The sequence below is a fragment of the Brachycentrus maculatus genome, unplaced genomic scaffold, assembly GCF_059751285.1.
Source record: "Brachycentrus maculatus isolate JH-2025_06_01 unplaced genomic scaffold, ASM5975128v1 h1tg000459l, whole genome shotgun sequence".
In the NCBI taxonomy this organism is placed as follows: Eukaryota; Metazoa; Arthropoda; class Insecta; order Trichoptera; family Brachycentridae; genus Brachycentrus; species Brachycentrus maculatus.
In genome coordinates, this window is record NW_028281206.1 from 1,380,625 (window position 1) to 1,400,828 (window position 20,204).

Here is a 20,204-nt window from a genome sequence, read left to right on the forward strand (position 1 = left end):
TAACAAAATGTAGAAAGCCATGTAAGTCACTTTTGCTTGGCAAGAAAATAAACATCAATGCAGTTAGTCAAGCCAATATATTATACTTCCAAGTTTAAAGTCCTTTGGATTTTTTCAGGGCTTGTAAGATATTAAATAGTCAATGATCACGTTTTTTTAAAAAATGCACTTGCTCTTGTACGACTACGATATGGGTATTAGATATGCCTAATATCTAGGTACCTACGGTCCGTTGTGAGATTTTCTTCATATTTTATTTAAAATATGTGTCCATACCATTTTGGGTTTTACGGAATAAAAAAAACCAAAACAATTATCCTAAATAAGCCATTTAGTTTTTTCTTTCAAACTTTGACAAACAACGTTAAAAATTAATTTCCTGGTGACACTTTTTACTTTTTACTGTATTATTTTGTATTATTTTTAGTAACTACTTTTAAAAAATGTCATCATAAATAAAACATCACTTGAAAACTAATTGTCTGACTAAAGACCACTTTAAATATATTTCTGAAAAAAATAAAATACTATTTTTCACAAACTGTATTTATTGTATCTTAGAATTAAATATATTATATATTTGTATATTTTGTTAGCGTTAGCCTTCAACATACGTTTTCCACTTGCGTTTTCCCCCTTTGGAATTCCAGCCAATAATACGTACTATTCTAAGCAGAAAATATTCCCTGTTTGGAATATTTATTCATATTCAGATCAGAATCATGCATTCGAGATTCCGAAAGAGGAAAACGCTCATTTGCAAGAGGCTAATAATATAAAATCTACAATGATTGACAACTAGCAACACCATTATTTATCGAATGGCTCGGAAAGTCCTTGAGGTGTGATAAAGTTTATGTTTTTATTCGACGTGTCAAATTGTGATAAAATGTACAATCCTTAGCTGCATTCATATGCGGTATTCATTTAATTTTAAGTGAAAAATAAACCCAGTGGTTATATATGTGAATAAAGGTCTCACGCTTGTTTGTTTACCGACCGGCATGGACATCGAGCAAGATACTTTCATTTACGGTTTGTATATAAATTTTAACTCAAGTTTGAACCGCCTATCTTTGGCATTGTTAGACACGATGCCGGGTTTATTTATTCATTCAATGCAAAATACTTTGGATCTTAGCAGAGGCACTTTTATAAAATGTAACCTGCGTTTCGTAAACACACTTGGAAAAGTGAACTGTGGTGTCTAATTTAGAATTACTAGCTATTCCGCGTTCATTGTTAAATATTTCCAGCTAACCTCGCTAATTTTTTTTGGTCTCTTATACTGTGTTTGAATTATATACATGATTGCGCAGGTAAACACGCCTACAGTGCTAATTTTTCTGCGATGCTGATCAATTTGACAGATAAGTCGATGACCCCTCTTGACCGCGTTGTCAAATAAAGATTATTTTTATTAAATTTACAAGGACATCTATTTTTATAAATTATTACACCTATTGACAATGAACTTGAACAATGGCTATTCAAAAACTAGACAATGTTTGAATTTTATTTCAAATATCACCTTATTTTACGCAATTAAAATATAAACAAAAGTACCTAATATAATTTATATTTGAAGTACTAACTTTGTGATTTTCCATTTCATAATTAAAATGTAACTTTGTTTTGAAATCACTATAAATATTTATAGTGATTTTAAAACAATGTTACATTTTAATTATAAATAGTACCTAAATTTAAAAAAAGTATGGACCGGGTGGGAAATCATCTTCATTTTCTAAATTGATTTAGCTGTTTTTAAACGCATTTTGTTTTTGACGTGCTGGTTTTGCTAGTTTGTAATTATTGTTTTATTTTATTTTTTGTCCTTACGCTTGATTTTTTTAAGACTGTTTATTGGATATTTTTTTGTTTTTTAGAAATATAAAGAAAAAATATTTTTAAATATATTTTTTTAATTCCTTACTTTTAATAAATCCTTTCTTTTCAAAACAATATAATTATTTCGAAGAAAAACTTATTTTTTCAATGCAAAAACAGTGTTTAATTAAAAGATCATTTACGTAAAATGTTACCTGGATTTAGTAGAGACTACTAGGTTTTTTTTTGTTTTTTTTTCCCCTCTCACATTTTTTTGCACCCTGCTTATATATGCAAGGTCATGTTACGGGTACGGGATTCTTGCATTTTTGCTTTAGTGCTTTTGGGTATGCATTATCTGGGAGAGAAAAAGAGGTTAGAGCAGCGTTCAGCCGCTTCACTCCACTGCATTGAGCTCCGTAAGTATTATCCGGCTCCGACGTTTATCCTCCTTCATTGTAGTTTTTTATCTCCACAACTAAACTTTCCAGGTAGTCCAAGTACAACTTGGTGACGACTCCGCTTTTAAGCATCTCCTGCGGGTTCAGGGAGTCGATGTTGTGAGCATCACACTCCATTTGGAGAATCCGCCTGTTTCGCTCAAACATTGGGCAAGATCTCAGTACGTGTTCCACCGACTGAGCAGTGGTGCCATCACACGGGCAGCATGGATCAGGACGAAGGCCGAAACGGTTTAAATAGACTCTAAAGGCTCCATGTCCTGTCAGCATTTAGTGTGAGAAAATATTTTCTCCCATGTTTGTCTAGAATAGAGATCGCATCTTGCACATTTTCAAAAAAAAGTCTTGTGATCTTTCCACTTTCAGATGCAGAATATTAGGTTGTGACTTAACCATTACTGGGCCTTAATATTTGTTATAGGTGTTTATGAAACACGATATAAATAATAATATAATAATAAAACCCTTATCCGCACCCCAATGGTGCATAGGGCACTGCGTCATATAAACGCAGTGTTATTTTGATCGTTTACACATGAAGGAAAGGTGATCAGCCCTCCGCTTCAGGTACCAGTCCAGGGTACGATAATAAATAAGTAATAACAGTCCAGGGTACGATAATAAGTACGATAATAAATTGAGTAAATATGACAGTGAAAAAATCACTTATATTTATTTTACCCCCCTTGGGAATTGAACCCGGGATCTCCAGAACGGTAGCCGAGCGTGCTGACCATTACACTACGGAGGTGGACAGAATATATACTAAACAAAATTTTGTTATGTAGATGGAGCCGATGACCTGCTTTCCTGCCTGTCCCAAGACCTGCTTCTCCCGTCGGTGCTGGAGGAAGATGCCACCGCTGAGGAGATCCTGGCGCAGGCCTCGCTCCTGAACCGCCACACGTCGGACAGCTCCTCGGCTCATAACAGCGACGATGACTCTAAAAGGTGCACATATTATTCTTAGCATACCAGGTCCTCAGACCTCTTGTACTAGAAGGTACATCAGTACTAGGGAATCCAATCCTGCAGCATTTTAGCGGAGTCGGTGATGAGGGACTACGCATGCGGGATTTGCGGGATAGAAATAAAAATGGAATTTGAAATTAAGTGGGCGCAGAAGTCCTTCTAAACATAAATAATTTTTTTTTTGTCTAATATATTCATAATTAAACAAGGATTGAATGGAATTCTACTTTTATTTACATGTATATACATGTGTATATGATAATATCCGCCTGCGTGGTGTAATGGTCAGCGTGTTTAGCTACCGTGCTGGAGGTCCCCGGTTCGATTCCCAGGGGGGGAGGTGAAAATAAATATTAGTGATTTTACACTGTAATATTTATTTAATATTACCCTGGACTGGTTCCTGAAGCGCAAGAGTGATCACCTTGCCTTCATGTTAGTAATGATCAAGATAACACTGCGTCAATTTTATGCAGTGCCTTATGCACCATTAGGTGCGGATAAGGGTTATAAATTTTAAAAAAATAAATTATATTATTACCCAAAAAATTTCAATTGGAATACTACCAACTATCTGCAGTTACAATAAATAGATAAAAGGATGTTTTTGAAATATTCTTATATGTAATTAATTATCTTTTATTTCATAGTGCACTTTAGAAATTCATGAACATAACTGCTTAGAACAATATTTTTTTTTGTAATCCCGCAAATCCCGCAGATCCGCAGGATTAAAATATTGATGCGAGATTGGATTCCCTAATCAAGACTAAGGATTTGTTGACGTCATATATTGGGAAGCTGGATTTATTCTCAGAACAATGAATATCTAAGGTTTTTGTTGATGTTTCAATATAGATAAAGAAAAATATTAAAGTCTGATCATTTACAGGGCTTACAACATGTCATCGGCTAGTTTAAGTGATTGCTTTATATTTTCTTGAATGTTTTTTGCAGATACTTTGAGGCATATTTTATAAAACTTTATAATATAAACTAAAACATTATTTTTAACCATTTTTATTATTATAAATATTATTTCTGAAATTTGTGTGTGTAAAATATTTATTTATATTTTGTTAAATTATGTTTTTCAGTTATCAATACGGAAGTAGTGTGATGCTCTCCAGCTCACCCAGTAGCAGCAGTTCCGAGGGTCTGTCTGACTTTGGGCAAAATGGATTTGATGAATTCAAACTGTCCGGGAACGCTAATTGGGGTAAATTGCAATAATTATTATGTAATATTTTTAATTAACAACGCGATTAGTGGATTAGTGTGTATTTCAAGCAAATTGTCCAATGGTTTTTTTGAAGTGAACTTTCCAAGACAGCAATTTGATTATTGATAATTGGGTGAGAGTACGTAAATTGATAAATATATATATATATATTTTTTTTAATTTCAAAATTGAAAAATTTTAGTATTGGCGTTTAACACGTTAATAAATTATGTACTTGTTTTCAGATAAGATCTATTCGGATTTTGGGTCCCGTCAGAATGGCTACGGAGCGATGGAGGAAGCATCCGCCACCCTGCCAAACCAAATATTCTCACACCCTCACCAGAACATCAAACTCGAGGTAATCAAGCGTAATAATTACTCATAGAAGGTAAACTTTAGAACTGTTTCCTGCCGATGCCAGCCACCATTCTCAAATAACGTGTGACCATGTAATTTTCATGATGTGACTACGTAATCTTCTAAGAGGCATTAGAATAAGCCTACATCGTAGAATGCGACGCATTCCATGGACCGATATGGCCAGTAACGCAAATGTGCTCCAAAAAAGCAAGAGTAGGGAGACAGTTGCTGACTGATATCAAAGTCCGGAAGGCGTCCTATTTGGGGTATGTGCTTTTTTTTTTTTAGATGGGAATTGCATTTATTATTTACTATGCTTATTATGTACAAGGTTTATAGATCATTTAGTGGATTTTTGTTTCTTCTAGCTAATTTAATATGTTTTTATTTGAATCTGTGTTGGGAACAAGAGGGATATCTAGTGTGGGCCAATCAGGAACTTTTAAGCATTTGTTCATTGCTGGGAGGAAACCACGTTGCACTCCTCAGGAGAAAGCGGACTGTTGACTGTCATCAGCAGACCTTCCGTTCCACTAGAAGAGGGTTCGGCATTTTGTGTCCTACTTTGGTTTATGTTACCAATGTCCTTCACTATTTTGATCATGTATGATACTACCTCTCGTGACAGTTCCTTATGAACTATCAGGGATCCGATGTTGGATAGGTCCTCACCCAGGCTCCTGCAACGCGCCTCCAGCTGTTGTCTTTGAAAGCTGAAAAGGGGGCAAAGCATCAACATGCGAGGAACATCTTAAGGTGTCTCATCAAGATGTGGTATGTGCTTGGAGGAGAGAAGTACGAATTATAGTACCTAATGAGGGGTCGAGGCAGATCTCCTGGGTCCGGAATATACAAGATTGCCGGGGATCTGAACTGTTGAGGCTCTGTTTAGAGCTGCCCAAGGTGAGGACAATTGCTCTCAACTGATAGTCAACGTCAGGGTGACCTGACATAATCTTCATCCATACTGAAAGATGGCTATCTCAAAAAAATTATCTGTTTTTGAGATTTTTAAGCACAATGACAGGCACCGTGGCATAGTCGGGTAGACCAAGTGAATCATGATTAGTTTTTCTGCGTACCACTCAAGGAAAGACCCCAAACTCGCGTACACCTCATTGTCGAAATTTGAGAAAAATATTTTTAATAAAGTACACACCTAATGAAAAGGACCATTTTTGCAAAAAATGTCTTCTGCAATTTTAGCATACATATAAGAAAAAATCTGAGCATGAAAACAGTTAATAACATATATGTTATTTTATTTATTGTTTCGGCATTAACTTTGTGGTAAGACATGTTACAATAATTAAAGAAAACACTTCATTTTTTTACCACTTGAGTTTTATTATAGACTACATATTTCAGAAGTTAAACTTCCATCATTCAGGTCTGTATAATTATACAGACCTGAATGATGGAAGTTTAACTTCTGAAACATGTAGTCTATAATAAAACTCAAGTGGTAAAAAACGAAGTGTTTTCTTTAATTATTGTAACATATATGTTTTTTTATATGTTCAGGATATCCGGTGCATGATCAAACAAGAGGAAATGAAAGTGGAACCGTGTTTATCTGGGAGAACCACCCCATCGCCGCCAAAACAGCATCCACATGGTAACTTTTTAATATTGTTTTTTGTGAAAAAAAAAGAGAAATATTTATGCTTTTAGTATTTAAAAAATAATTCAATTTCATACTATTTCGTGAACCTAAGCGGCTCCTTATTAAAGATAGATATCAAATTGTGGTAGAGTGAGTTCAAACCCAGAAACTCTTAAGTCGAGAGTCCGCGACACTAACCACGAGACAACAACCCAACATATAAAGAATAAGTGTTGTATTTTATTGCTTCAATGTATTACTACTACTAACACTCTGTTTCGCTGCAGGAGTAGGCAGAGAGGATGGAGTGCCACATTTATCTATTCTGACATACACTCCTAGCCTCCTTCACATCTATACATCTAGTCACACATGCCCTCCGATTTCGTTGACTTATGACACCACCATATTTCAAATTCTGATCGATCTGATCATGCTAAGTCTCTTTTGGCCGTCCTCATTCTGTTCTCTCGTTCACATTTGCCAAATATACTTTTTTAGTCATTATTTCGTCATTCATCCGTTCCATACCGCCTTAAAGAACTTTTCTTAACACACCTAGTATGGGAAAAGTATTTTTATCCGTTCGGCCGATTGTTACTTAAGGACCGGAAGGGTATTTTCACCTTCTGCGCCAGCCTCATTTCAAAGTCTGAAAATAAGGAATTATTTAATGTTTATTGATGAAAATTATGTACCAATCTCTTTGTTAAGGCTTACACTTCTTCATCTTCTTGCTCAATGCTGAGCGTCGTGGTCTTCTGGAATGTCAGGCACTTGGTGCACAAGTCCTCTCCATTCTTCCCGGTCCTGGGCCAACTTGATGGCAGCATTTAGCGAGGATCCGGTTAATTCCTTTATTTGGTCTGTCCATCTTGTTGGAGACCGTCCTCTTGCCCGCTTGCCTTCAACTGTACCTGTTACTACCAGTTTTTCAAGACTCTTCTCGTTCTTTCTGGCGATATGCCCAAAGTAGGACAGAATCCTTTTCCTGCAAGTCGTGGAGAGTCTTTCTGTCACTGACAGTTCGCGGAGAATGGAGACGTTTGTGCGTCTTGCAGTCCAAGGAATGCGCAGCATCCTCCTCCAGCACCACATTTCAAACACATCCAGCATATGTCTTTCCTTTTTCCTCAGTGGCTTACACTATACGTACGCAACTATCAAATCCTGTCGCCAGTAGTCCGCAGGCGTAAAAAAACTCGTCCAAAATGTGTTAATCGTTTCAACTATCCCAAGTTTACATTTATTTTTAATTCTGTCTTGCAACGATATTCCACACATTCATCGTGAACTTGAAAAATAATGAAATTATTAATACTTTTATATATTTTTTACAAAAATGTAAGTTATATTAGTATATAACCATTCACCGAGATTTTTATTTATTATTTTTAAACGTCCGATTTATTTTTGTCTGCCTCCGTAGTGTAATGGTCAGCACGCTCGGCTACCGTTCTGGAGGTCCCGGGTTCGATTCCCAAGGGGGGTAAAATAAATAAAAGTGATTTTTTCACTGTAATATTTATTCAATATTACCATGGACTGGTACCTGAAGCGGAGGGCTGATCACCTTTCCTTCATGTGTAAACGATCAAGATAACACTGCGTTTATATGACACAGTGCCCTATGCACCATTGGGGTGCGGATAAGGGTTTTATTATTATTTTTAAACGTACCCGTCTTTTTGTCAGGACAATCACTACTACAGCATGCAAACAATACTACCCGTCACCACCATAGCACTATTCACACACTTACACAAAATGTTTATCACATGCGATTTTGTTCGACCCGAGGACCAACATGCACTAGGGGCTGCAGAACAAACATGCATTAAGAGCCGAGGTCTGACATGCACTTAGTGCATTGTCTCGAAACCGGTAGATGTGAAATCTCAGGGAGTGGTTATATACTGATTTTATTAAAATTAAACACTTGAATATACCACTTTAATGAGTTTCATTTATATTGTGGCAACCCACACATCGACTATGGCAACTCAAATCGAGTGAAATAGCGAGCTCCCTATACGAGGCCCGCAACGAACGGAAGCGAGCCCGTCACACTTCGTCGCCGCCCGTCCTCAGATCGACACGTACTTCAACTGTTCTCATATTAGAATCACGCGATTATTCTTAAGTATTTTCTTGATTGTAATTTGATAGAACTAAATAAATTTGTGTTAAAAGTAATCCGCTTTCATCTTGCTTCCCTTCTGATAAATTAAAGTGGTATTCAACTAGAAACCATAATATATACGACTGGTTTCGAAAACGACAGATGTTTTCATCTTCTGGTACAAATTAAAACTAACGAACAAAAAATAAATTTAGGTGCATATATAGGTTAATAAATATAGGGAAGGGAGAAGGGGTAATAAAATAATCATGTCATTCCACAAAGTTAATGCCGAATCAATAAACAATATGCTAAATACTAATATTATTAACATTTTTTTAAAAAAATATGAAAGTAAAAATGACTAACCACAAAGTAAAGGCTTTAAATATTAAGAATAAATTATTGTTTTTTTTTTTTATGCGCTCGCTCACAAACGAAGTCACATCCTTGGAGGACCTCTACTGGACTCCGAGAAGGTGAAGCTCCTACCACCAAGACAGGTCGTGAGTTACATCACCCATGTAGGTCTTGGCAGTGAACTGTAATACAAAGGGAGGTCACAATTGACCTAATATGGTCGCAGTGACATAAGGGATGCAAGATCCCTTGACCCCAAAAAAAAAACTTAATGCTTTAAATATTAAAAATAAATTATTAATTTTTATTTCTTTCTAGGTATCAGAATAAACGCAAACCTTCCGCAGTTCAAGCTGGAACGTGAGAACAGCGGCACACGCGAACAACCCGACAGTTCCAAACTGCAAGATCTCCAATTCAACAACGGCAACACTGACGGCTGCCAGCTGCTCAAACTTACAAACGGCACCATAAAGAACGGGCGGATCCTACTCACAAACGTCACGGGCAAGATCCTGCCCGAGACCCCTCCCATCTCCCCCCCGTCCGCCTTGAGTCCCCCCTCATCGCCGCCGGCCTTCCTGCAGCAGGGCGTCAGGAACATGGTCTCTGTTTTACCGGCGGTCCGATTGCAAAATGGCGGGCTGGTGAAGAAGTTGAAGATTCAACCTAAGCCGTATTCCAAACAGGTCCCGATTCAGAATGGCGATCAGGCCAAGAAGACCATTTTGTTGAGCGCTCATGATTTCGCGGCACTATCTAAAAAGGTCAGTCAATATTTTGTTTTCTTGAATGTTTTCCGCAGATACTTTTTGGCACATTTTATAAACTTTATAAAATGAAATAACTTTGTTATAAGCACTTTTTTATCAATACAATTTAACCTACCGGTTTCAACAAGAACCTTGTCATCATCAGGGTTTATATTAATCCAAAAACATTAAAATACTCTCACCAAAAAAACTTCCACACACTCCATAAAAATCCTAAATGTTATTTTTATTATTTATTGCAATGAACATTGTGTTAAAATTCTAGTAAATTTCTATTCACAGATGTCCGCGACCGGTCAACCGCCCAAGACGACTATCGTAACGCAATCGGCCACCAACCCGCAGCCCAAAATGTCCGGCAGACTGACCGACTCCTCGCTCACCATATTGCCAATGTCAGACAGCGGAAAGGAGCGACCCATTTTAGTCGTGAACGGCAACACCACAAATGCAAGGGTGAGAAAAATAATGGAACAAAAATATAACAATTGACGTAATTGAATTTTTGGCCTTGAAAGTGGTCAGGTTAGGAGTCGTAATAATCGGCGGGTATGTATGAGGAGATGCATGAACGTGGAAGAGGCGAAGAATGTTTGCAAAGATAGAGTGGTGCGGCGTTCTATTCTCTCTGCCTACCCCTGCGGAGAAGCGGCGTGATGGTTAGTTAGTTAATTAGAATTTTTCGCTTAAAATACCGCTTTTGTATTGAAAAAATAAGTTTTTCTTCTTAATAAATATATGGTTTAAGAGTTAATAAAAAACAATATTAATATTATTTTCAATATGTATATATTTTAAAAAAAAGTCAAATTCCAATATACAGTCAAACTCGGTTATAATGAGGATGAAGGGACTGACTGAATTTGCTCATTATAACTGTTACTCCTTATATATGAGAATAGATATATTTTTTAAAAACATACCTATCACATGTTGTATGTTATCTGGAATGGTCACATAACACAATATGTCGCAATTTAAACATAATTCATACATATTTTGAATATTGAAATCCTTAACTTTGTGGATCATAGTGATATATTATTTTGAGATTTAAAAAGACTTTGTTATTTCTCAAAATAATATAAAATTCATACAATTCACTCATTACACCGACAGACGGCGAGTCACACCTTAACCCGGTAATGTAATGACAAAGGGGTATATCTTCATTTTCTAAGTTTGTTCCACAAAATGTCTAAAATAGTGTATTCCATAATCTCGCCAAAGTATATAGCTGTAGTTGCAATACTTATTTAGTTTTATTGAGATATGTACATATAAAAATACATAAAACAAATGAGTTATTTAATTTCACAAGTTTGTTTTTGCTCTCCTGTAAAATTTGGTCTGAGACAGATATACCCCTTTGCCTTTACACTACCAAACTGTAACATTTATAATCTTTATTATTTTAGGTCATCTCTCCACCGATAGTATTAAAGAAACGAGAATTACTTCAGCCGATAGCTGCCCAAAATCCCGGCTTGGACAGTGACAGCTCCGTACTAGGTTGTCTCACCCCCGATATGGCCATCAAAGCCCTGAAGAAGCAACAGAGAATGATCAAGAACAGGTAAATGCTACATTCAATTACTTGGACTTGGTCAGGTCAGCATTTAGGAATACATATTCACATTTTTCCAGTTTTTAAATCACATTTTCATATGGTGTACAAAATACATACCACCGTTGTACGAAGTTTTAGCACTATAAAGGAAAGGTTCAAAAGAAATTTCGATTATTTTGTGTATGTGGCAAAAATAGTCTTTAATGTAAATAAAGGGTCCGCCAAATAACTTTTTTTTTTTGAAAATGCTATAAAAAAAAAACTACTGAATATTTTCTCAAATTTCTTTTTTTATTTATAAGTACAATCCTTCCGGTTAATAATGGAAAATAATTTCATTCAAATGGCTGCCTCGGCTGGCCATGCAGTAGCCTACACGATCGGTCCAATTTTTAAGCACATTATCGATTGTGTGCAGCTGTATTTCACCAATGGCTTCACGAATATTGTCCTTTAAAGCGTCAATTGTCTCTGGCTTGTCGGCGTAACATTTATCTTTGAGGGCACCCCACAAATAATAGTCCAACGGTGTCAAATCGCAGCTCCGAGGTGGCCAAACGACATCAGCTCTGCGGCTGATAATGCGATCTTCAAAAACAGGGCGCAAAACATCGAGTGTAGCTTCGGCTGTGTGGCACGTAGCGCCGTCCTGTTGAAACCAAATGTTGCCAATATCCTCCTCTTCAATTTTTGTGAACAAAAATCCGTTCAACATGGCCCGATAACGATCGCCATTGACTGTAACGGCCACTCCTTGCTCATTTTCAAAGAAAAATGGCCCAATTATGCCTCTGGACCAAAATCCGCACCAAACAGTGACTCGTTTTGGGTGTACCGGCTTTTCAATGTATGCGTGCGGGTTTTCTGTGCCCCAAATACGACAATTTTGCTTGTTTACATACCCGCCAAGATCAAAATGAGCTTCATCCGAAAAGATGATTTTTTTGGCAAAATCGGCATCTTCTGTAAGTCGATCGCAGGCCCACTCAGCGAAGCGAAAACGCATTGGATGGTCAGTTGGCTTCAACTCCTGAACCAATTGGACTTTGTATGGCGTCATACCAAGGTCTTTATGCAAAATTCGTCTCAATGATGTCTCCGAAATGTTCAATTGTTGAGAACGACGGTGAATTGATGTTGATGGCGCTTCACGCACACTTTCTGCCACAACATCGATATTCTCGGGTGTACGCACTGTTTTTGGCTTTTCACGCTTTGGTTTATCGATGAGGATGCCAGTTTCTTTCACTTTTTTCACAAGATAACGAACATACGGAGCTGACGGTGCTTCTCTTCTTCCAAAAACCGTACGCAATTTTCGCACACATTCTGCAACATTACCATGATTTTCAAAGTAATGTCGCAATATTTCCCAGCGTTGTTCAAGCGTATACACAACCATATTCGCTCAGCGGAAGGATAAAACTAATTATCTGTCAAATCAGACATGAGCTAAGTGTTACCATTCACGAAATAAGCACTAGTTGAAAAAAAAAACTTTAGATGGCGGACCCTATATTAGTTCAGCATTTTTCTGATAGTACGGGTAAAATTGTTCAGTTCTTGAATGTTTTCCGCAGATACTTTGTGGCACATTTTATAATATCTTAATAAAATTAATTTTAGGATTTTTATGGAGTGTTTGGTGAGAGTATTTTAATGTTTTTTATTTAAAATAAACCCTGATGACGACAATGTATTGTTGAAACCGGTAGGTTGAATTGTATTAATAACAAAAAAAAGTGGTGAAAACACTAATACATATGGCTTGTGCTCATAAGATTTGTAAATATGTACGTATTAAGAAGGCTATTCAATGTGTTTTTACCAATATTTTGTACATTGATCATCCAAATATTTATATATTTAGGGCTCCATTGCTGGGGTCATCTCGGGCCAAAATTGGGTGATGTTAAATAAGTTACGTAAATAAGTGTCGAAAATTATTTCAAAATATAACATCCATTCCGGCTTTAGCTCATTGTTTAAAAGTGAGAAATAATGTAAGGTTAGGTTAGGTTTAGCTCATTGTTCAAAAGTGAGAAATAATGTAAGGTTAGGTTAGGTTTAGCTCATTGTTCAAAAGTGAGAAATAATGTAAGGTTAGGTTAGGTTTAGCTCATTGTTCAAAAGTGAGAAATAATGTAAGGTTAGGTTAGGTTTAGCTCATTGTTCAAAAGTGAGAAATAATGTAAGGTTAGGCTGTGTGCAGGCTAACAATTAAAATGTTAATGCAAAAGTTAATTAATTTTATAAAAAAATTGTTCAGCACTAAAATGGGTAATCAATCAATTTATTGAGTCGATAATTTCCGCAGAGAATCGGCGTGCCTATCCCGCAAGAAGAAGAAGGAGTACGTCACCGCCTTGGAGGGCCGTCTGGCCGTGGCGGAGGCCGAGATCAACCGCCTGCGCAAGGAGAACGCGGCCCTCCGCGCTCGGCTGGGGGCCCCCTTGCAAGGATCGGGCGGCCCCTCGCGCCTCGCCGCGCCCGTGCTCAAGGCGGCCGCCGGCCTCGTCGGGGGCAGCCTGCACAAGAAGAACGTGGCGCTGCTGTTTGCGATGATGTTCATGGTGTCTCTGAATATCGGCGGGTTTGGGTAATTTTATCCATTTATTTGTTATTTATTTCTCCATAGCGTTGTTAAGTAGATGCTTGGGTAATATATCCAAAATAAAACACGCTTTTTGTTGGATTGAATTCTACATTTATTTATGTATATTTTAATATGTGACGCGTTTTCTTAGGACATTATCAAACACTCTAAAACTGTGTTTTATTTTGGATATATTACCCAACAATTCAATATGGAACTCTACCAACTGTCTGCAGTTACAATAAATAAGTAGATGCTTGACTGCGAAATAGGCGTTTCTTGTTCGATTCCCACCAAGTGCAAGATGAATTTCGGAAATATTTATTTTCATTCAGAACATTTTTGGGTGGATCTAGAAAATCGGCGAGCAATTCAGGATCCTATTGTTATTATGAGTATTATTATGTCCACCTCTGTGGAGTAATGGTTAGCGTGTTTTACTACTGCTACTACGTGCTGGAGATCTCGGGTTCAATTCCTAGGGGAGGGTGAAAATAAATATTAGTGATTGAAAATAACTAATATTTATTAAATATCAAATAAATATTAGTTATTTATTTCATACTACGCTGGACTGGTCCAGGTGGTGATCACCTTGTCTTCATGTAAGTAACGATCAAGATAAACTGTTGGGTAATATATCCAAAATAAAACAAGGTTTGTTGGATTGAATTCTACATGTATTTATGTATATGTTAATACGTGACGCGTTTCGTGTTCTTAGGACATTATCAAACACTTCATTATCAATAGGAGTGTGTTTGATAATGTCCTAAGAAGAAACACGTCACGTATTAACATATACATAAATAAATGTAGAATTCAATCCAACGAACCTTGTTTCATTTTGGATATATTATCCAACAATTCAATATGGATTTCTATCAACTGTCTGCAGTTACAATAAATAATGCATAGGGCACTTCATCGTAATAAGGATGCAAGTGCCCTATGTATTATTGGGTGTGGATAAGGGTTAGAAGAATATGCACGTAAAAAAAATATAATTTTATACATTGTTGTTACATGCAATGTATATCACTCCTTGGTGTAGGCCTTGTGACCTGTTTGTAAGAGCCTCCTGCGATGTCGATTTTAGACATCAGACAATTATCGGACTTCTCTATTATCAGGTGCAGGAAACCCTCCTGTCTTAATTTATGAATTGACAATTTGTTACTTTCACAACGGAGGTTGATTGATGAATGTGTGTTTGTAGGACATACTGGCTTCGGGGGGAAACGGCGGGGCTCTCAGACCGCCTTGTGGCAGCGCCCAGGCACACGCGGGCACTGCTTTGGAATCCGCAAGAGGAGGGGGACATGTCTTACTTGGATACTAGTGAGTATATTCATTTATTTATTTACTGCAAAGCAATATATAATATAGTTACAATGATTAAAGAAAACACTTGTTTTTTACCACTTGAGTTTTATTAAAGACTACATGTTTCAGAAGCTAAACTGAATAATAACTGTCATTATCAGTTATTATTCAGACCTGAATGATGGAAGTTTAGCTTCAGAAAGTAGTAGTCTTTAATACACCACACTTACCACAAAGTTAATGCCGAAACAATTAATAAAATATAATATAGTTATTAATATGCAAACCTCTACTAAATTTACCAAACCAGTGTTTGATAACCCCGCATTATTTCCAGGCAGCGAAGACTCCCCGTCAAACTGGTCGTGTCCCCCCACATCAGTGAACAGCAGCGAGAGCGCGCGCCTGGCGGGGGAGCTCCAGCGCTGGGTCAACGGAGAAGCCGCCTACGCCAACCTGTCGCTGCAGGCACCTTCCTTTGAGGTGCCGTCTCTCCTGGACACAAGTCAGTATCAAAGGAGTACACCACATAACCGAATAGTGGTGAATATTATTGGTGATTAGTCTGTGGTCTAATCAGTGGATGCTATTTTGTTTGTAGAAAAACCTGAAGACGTGGCGCAAAAGAAGATAAAGAAAGTGTACGGAATCCAAGATCTTCCACAAAAGAATGAGAAAACTGTTACTACGGATGGTATGGTTACTTTTTTAATTTTATTTATTTTTCGGTTAACCCTCCCTTCCCGGTGTTGTGCACCTAGTACACATTACTTCTAATAACCATAATATCTCTATAAATATAATAAATACAAGGCTAAAATTTTAGGTATTCCTCCATAACATATTTACCCATTGATTTAAAAAATAATATTAATAATAATCCGAATTTATCGGGTACATCGGATGTATTTTATAAATATCGGAAACAAATTCACGTATAAACAGCGCGTGAAGAGTGTGCGGGAACCGCGACACTATATTTGCATCTCACTCTTGCATACTTGCACTGTGCAAGCATGCGGAGCTCAAAGCTCAATGTTCTCTGGCTAGTTAGCAGGTTAGCGGCAGTAGCTCATGAGTTTTCGACAAGAGTGGACCTATGCTTGTTCCGTGCCAGATGGATCTAAATTATTATAATTTTTCACTTCATTTATAATATAATTTATAATTAATTAAGGGGAGTAGCAATGAATGTCCATATTTTTCCGATTTAAAATTTAAATTAATTTTTTTTTTTTTTTTATTGTGTAGTGACTACCCAACACCGGGACGTACGTTTTATTTTAGCACCGGAATGGAAAGGTTAATTTATAAAGTGCCGCTTTTGTGAAAAATCACTTTGGGCGCTTGACAATAATAATAAATATTTTAATACAAATCTCTTCTCTGTTACCAGTGGTGCATAGGACACTGCGTCTTATTGACACACTATTATCTTGATACTTACTCGTTATATGATGGCAAGGAGATTAATCCTACACTGTGCCTGCCTCTGGGTAGTATTAAATAAATGTTAATCTGAAAATTTTGTAATAATTAACACCCCTGCTTGCTTTTTTAAGCTTTTCGATTATTACTATGTACTATTATTAAAGTTTATGATGATATATCATGGTTAAATCAAATTGGCTCTTTAGACTGGATTTCTGAAAAATTTCGTGGCAGTAAACATGTTCATTAGTATGTGAACCACTTGATGCTTGCTTTTTTTTCTCTCACAAAAATAGAACTAAAAATCAAGTTTTTCTTTTAACGATTTTACATAATTCAAATTTACATAAATAAAACAAATCTAACTATAATATTAAAAAAACAATAAATAAAAATGAAACAATAAAATTTTGCAATTTATTGAAGAATTTCCAATAAATTCCTTTAAAAAACATTGAGTGGCAACTGGCAAGTTCAGTTGTATTGTTTATCTTAGTAACTCAAACAAGTGGAAATTCGCGAGCAGTGCTTGGGTTGGCGCGATAGGACACATGCGCCGTCCGCGTATGTGTCCTATCTGCTCCAATAACACTGCTCCTTCAAAAGCAGTAATTATTTAAAGAAACAGGATTTCAATGTTACTGTTATGACAAACACCCATCTCTTATTGGATCCCATGACACGGGATGTAATGATAAGTAATGTGTTGTGTTTTGTCACTGCAGAGGGGCCCAGGTTCCTGGAGCGCCGGCGCCCGCAGCCCGACACGTACTACCTGGTGGCGCTGGGCGGCAGCAAGCTGCTGCTGCCCACCCCCGCCTACAACCAAACGCGCCCCTCCAAAGTGGCGCTGTTGCTGCCGCACCCGCACTACAACGGTGAGCACATCTCTACTGACTACTGACCAACATTATTTTCTTATACTTATACTGGCTCCATCCCAACTTATCGTTTTTGTAGACTATTGGAGTTAGCTCTCCTCATCCTTATGTTATAGGTCTTTCTTTCATATACAACGTCACCTAGGCCATGCATTTGAATCATATTTTCTTTCTGCAGAATCCATGAATTTTTTGGTCTCCCTCTAGATGTTATTCGAGGAATATCTATGGCGATTCCTGGTACACTATATGATCAGGTTCTCGCGTCCTATATACCTATACCATCTCAATTGCCTTTCCTCTACCTTACTATTGATGCCTGTGATACCCAGGCTTCCACGAATGCATGAATTCTTTATTTTGTCTCTAAAGGATACTCCAGCTGACCATCTAAGCAATCATTTGTAGAAGGTGTTATACATAGTCCAGCTCTAGAAGCCATAGAGGAGTGCGGGTCTGAAAATTGTTTGGTAGACTTTTCCCATTTGCTTCTAGTGAAATTTAAATTACGAATGAAAGAAATAATTTCATATTGTCAAATGTGTGTTTATTACGATTTTAGAATCCATGTCAGAAGAATATGTGACCCTGCTTCAAGTAGACTGCGCCATTTTGGGCACAACTCTCCTTCGACTGAAGGCAGACTCCATTCCGCAGTTTCTCATGGTAAGCAAACTACATATATTGTATGTTAAAAGCGTTGTTAACTTTGTGGTATGGTAATATAGGGGTGAAGACTGACTGGAGCCATTTCATGCGAGCATTCGTATAGTCAGTAGAGCGAGCCGAGCACTCCATCCATAGTTTCGGATGCTTGTTACGATGTTACGTAATAGCGAAATGCTCCGGTCAGTCTTCACCCTAACACTCTTCTTATCATTTTCGTTCACTTTTTGTAATACCATTTTAAGTAATATTAACAAGGTGAACGATGAATGATAAGGAGAATGTGTCATATATATTGTTGCCATTATTCATTTACTGGATAATTATAGCTTTTATACTATATATATCAATAAATAATATACGAATGATACATTTGTCTTTTTTACATTTAAAATAATGCCATATCTTTTTATTATTTTAGAATGATGGATTTCCATTCAAAACAAAACCCCACAATAAAAACAATGCCGAAACAATGCTCCCAAACAAGCTAAATGCTAAGAAAACCTTCGAAAATGGGAGCCTACTACATTCAAACAATTATGATCTTATGAATTCCAAATGGCGTCGTTTGCCGAGGATCCTGCCCAAACAACTGCATCCCAGCCTTTTGAGAAACAAAAAAGCCAATAATGTGTCGTCGAATTTCAATTCTGAAAAGAATAACTACAATCAGTCGAAGCGCGGGGTCGCTGACGCCGAAAATGATTTTTCTTTTTTTTATAAAATGGTAAAAGGCGGTTCAAAACGAACCAGCCAGCTAGTAAGTAAAGACATTTCTAACATTCCAGGGTATAAACAGTGGAGGGGTAATTCCTCTATTGCCGGACCAAAAAACAATTTTATTAAAGACTCCCATATAGGAAAGGATGACAAATATTTAGTAAATTCTTTTCGGAGAAAACGACTTTTTCCAGCTCAAAAATAAAGATGCAAAAAGACAATAAAAATAGACAGTGGCATGTTTTGAATAATCAATGCTTTGATTCCATTAATTCTTTAACCATGTGGTAATGTTTTTCAAGAATTTTGAGAAATATTAATATTGTCTATGGTGTAAATTATATAATTCATTACATCATTCTTTTCTGTATTATGATCGTAAGTATTTTTCTTCTATATTGTGACATTTTCTATGGTTCATACTCAGACTAATAATTTCCATATATTTTGAGGTTAAGTTATATTAGATCCCTGATAACTAACCTTTTAGATAAAGCATAGAAGTGTCTTCGATGCTTCATCGAAGCGTCATCGAAGTATCTTCAGATACATGGAATCGCCATTTTACATTGACACGAGATGAGCAACAGTCCTTTTCCGTGTGGCCAGGAAGATATATGTTAAGAAAATTTGACACTTGGACATTAAATTTCATAGATTTTTCTTTATAAAAAAATTACAAAACATTCTATAGACAATTTATAACATAATATTTTAATATTTATTGGAGATGAGTCCACTCCATGTACTACTATATATTTACTGTGGTTATGAAAAATGTATATTTATATAAGTTCAAATAGTATTTTATTTAAAGTTTATTTTCAAAGTTTTATATTTTTCATCATCAAAACCAATTGGTGCATAGGGTACTGCATTTTGTAATGGTTTGTGATGGTGGTGTGTTTGTGGTAAGCGCAAGAAGGCATGCTCTATATTTAATTTATAAAAATGAATAAAAATGTTTAAGTAGAAAAATAATAGTAAGATTTAAAAAAAAAATCAAATGTCACCTGAACTCCTTTGAGTTTCAGTTCTTTGAAAAAACATTTTTGACAATTTTGGTAATGTAGTAATAAATACATTTTTTAAAAGAATCATTGAGAAAAACTAAACTTTCATATGCCTTAATAATAAGACTACGCGTTAAGTGAATTATTTATAATTAGCTATAAAAATGTATTATTTCATTGGTAGCACCTTGTTGTGAGTGGGATTGAATTTTTTTTATTGTTATTCTACGTAGCACTTACTAGGGTAATGTGTAAGATATTGAAAAAGTAACATTAGCATATTATGTAT

The 20,204-nt window shown here is 36.4% G+C and overlaps 1 protein-coding gene across 1 annotated transcript; it reads left to right on the forward strand.

The window, feature by feature from the left end:
• Positions 1–789: 789 nt before the first annotated feature.
• Atf6 (bZIP_ATF6 domain-containing protein ATf6) lies at positions 790–19,910 on the forward strand. The gene is made up of 15 exons (XM_088271721.1): positions 790–1,035; positions 3,080–3,242; positions 4,361–4,482; positions 4,731–4,846; positions 6,373–6,466; positions 9,255–9,703; positions 9,992–10,165; positions 11,128–11,285; positions 13,597–13,878; positions 15,095–15,216; positions 15,539–15,706; positions 15,803–15,895; positions 17,358–17,510; positions 18,076–18,179; positions 18,601–19,910. The coding sequence occupies exons 1-15, from the start codon at positions 1,005–1,007 to the stop codon at positions 19,105–19,107; spliced, it is 2,736 nt and encodes a 911-aa protein (XP_088127847.1). The 5' UTR covers positions 790–1,004; the 3' UTR covers positions 19,108–19,910.
• The last annotated feature ends 294 nt before the right edge of the window (positions 19,911–20,204 follow it).

Bases quoted from the DNA above. Each gene is read 5' to 3' on its own strand.
- Atf6 (XM_088271721.1), top strand. From the start codon at position 1,005: ATGGACATCGAGCAAGATACTTTCATTTACG. The intron at 3,243-4,360 runs GTGCACATATTA...TATGTTTTTCAG, and splicing joins AGCGACGATGACTCTAAAAG to TTATCAATACGGAAGTAGTG. The intron at 13,879-15,094 runs GTAATTTTATCC...GTGTGTTTGTAG, and splicing joins CTGAATATCGGCGGGTTTGG to GACATACTGGCTTCGGGGGG.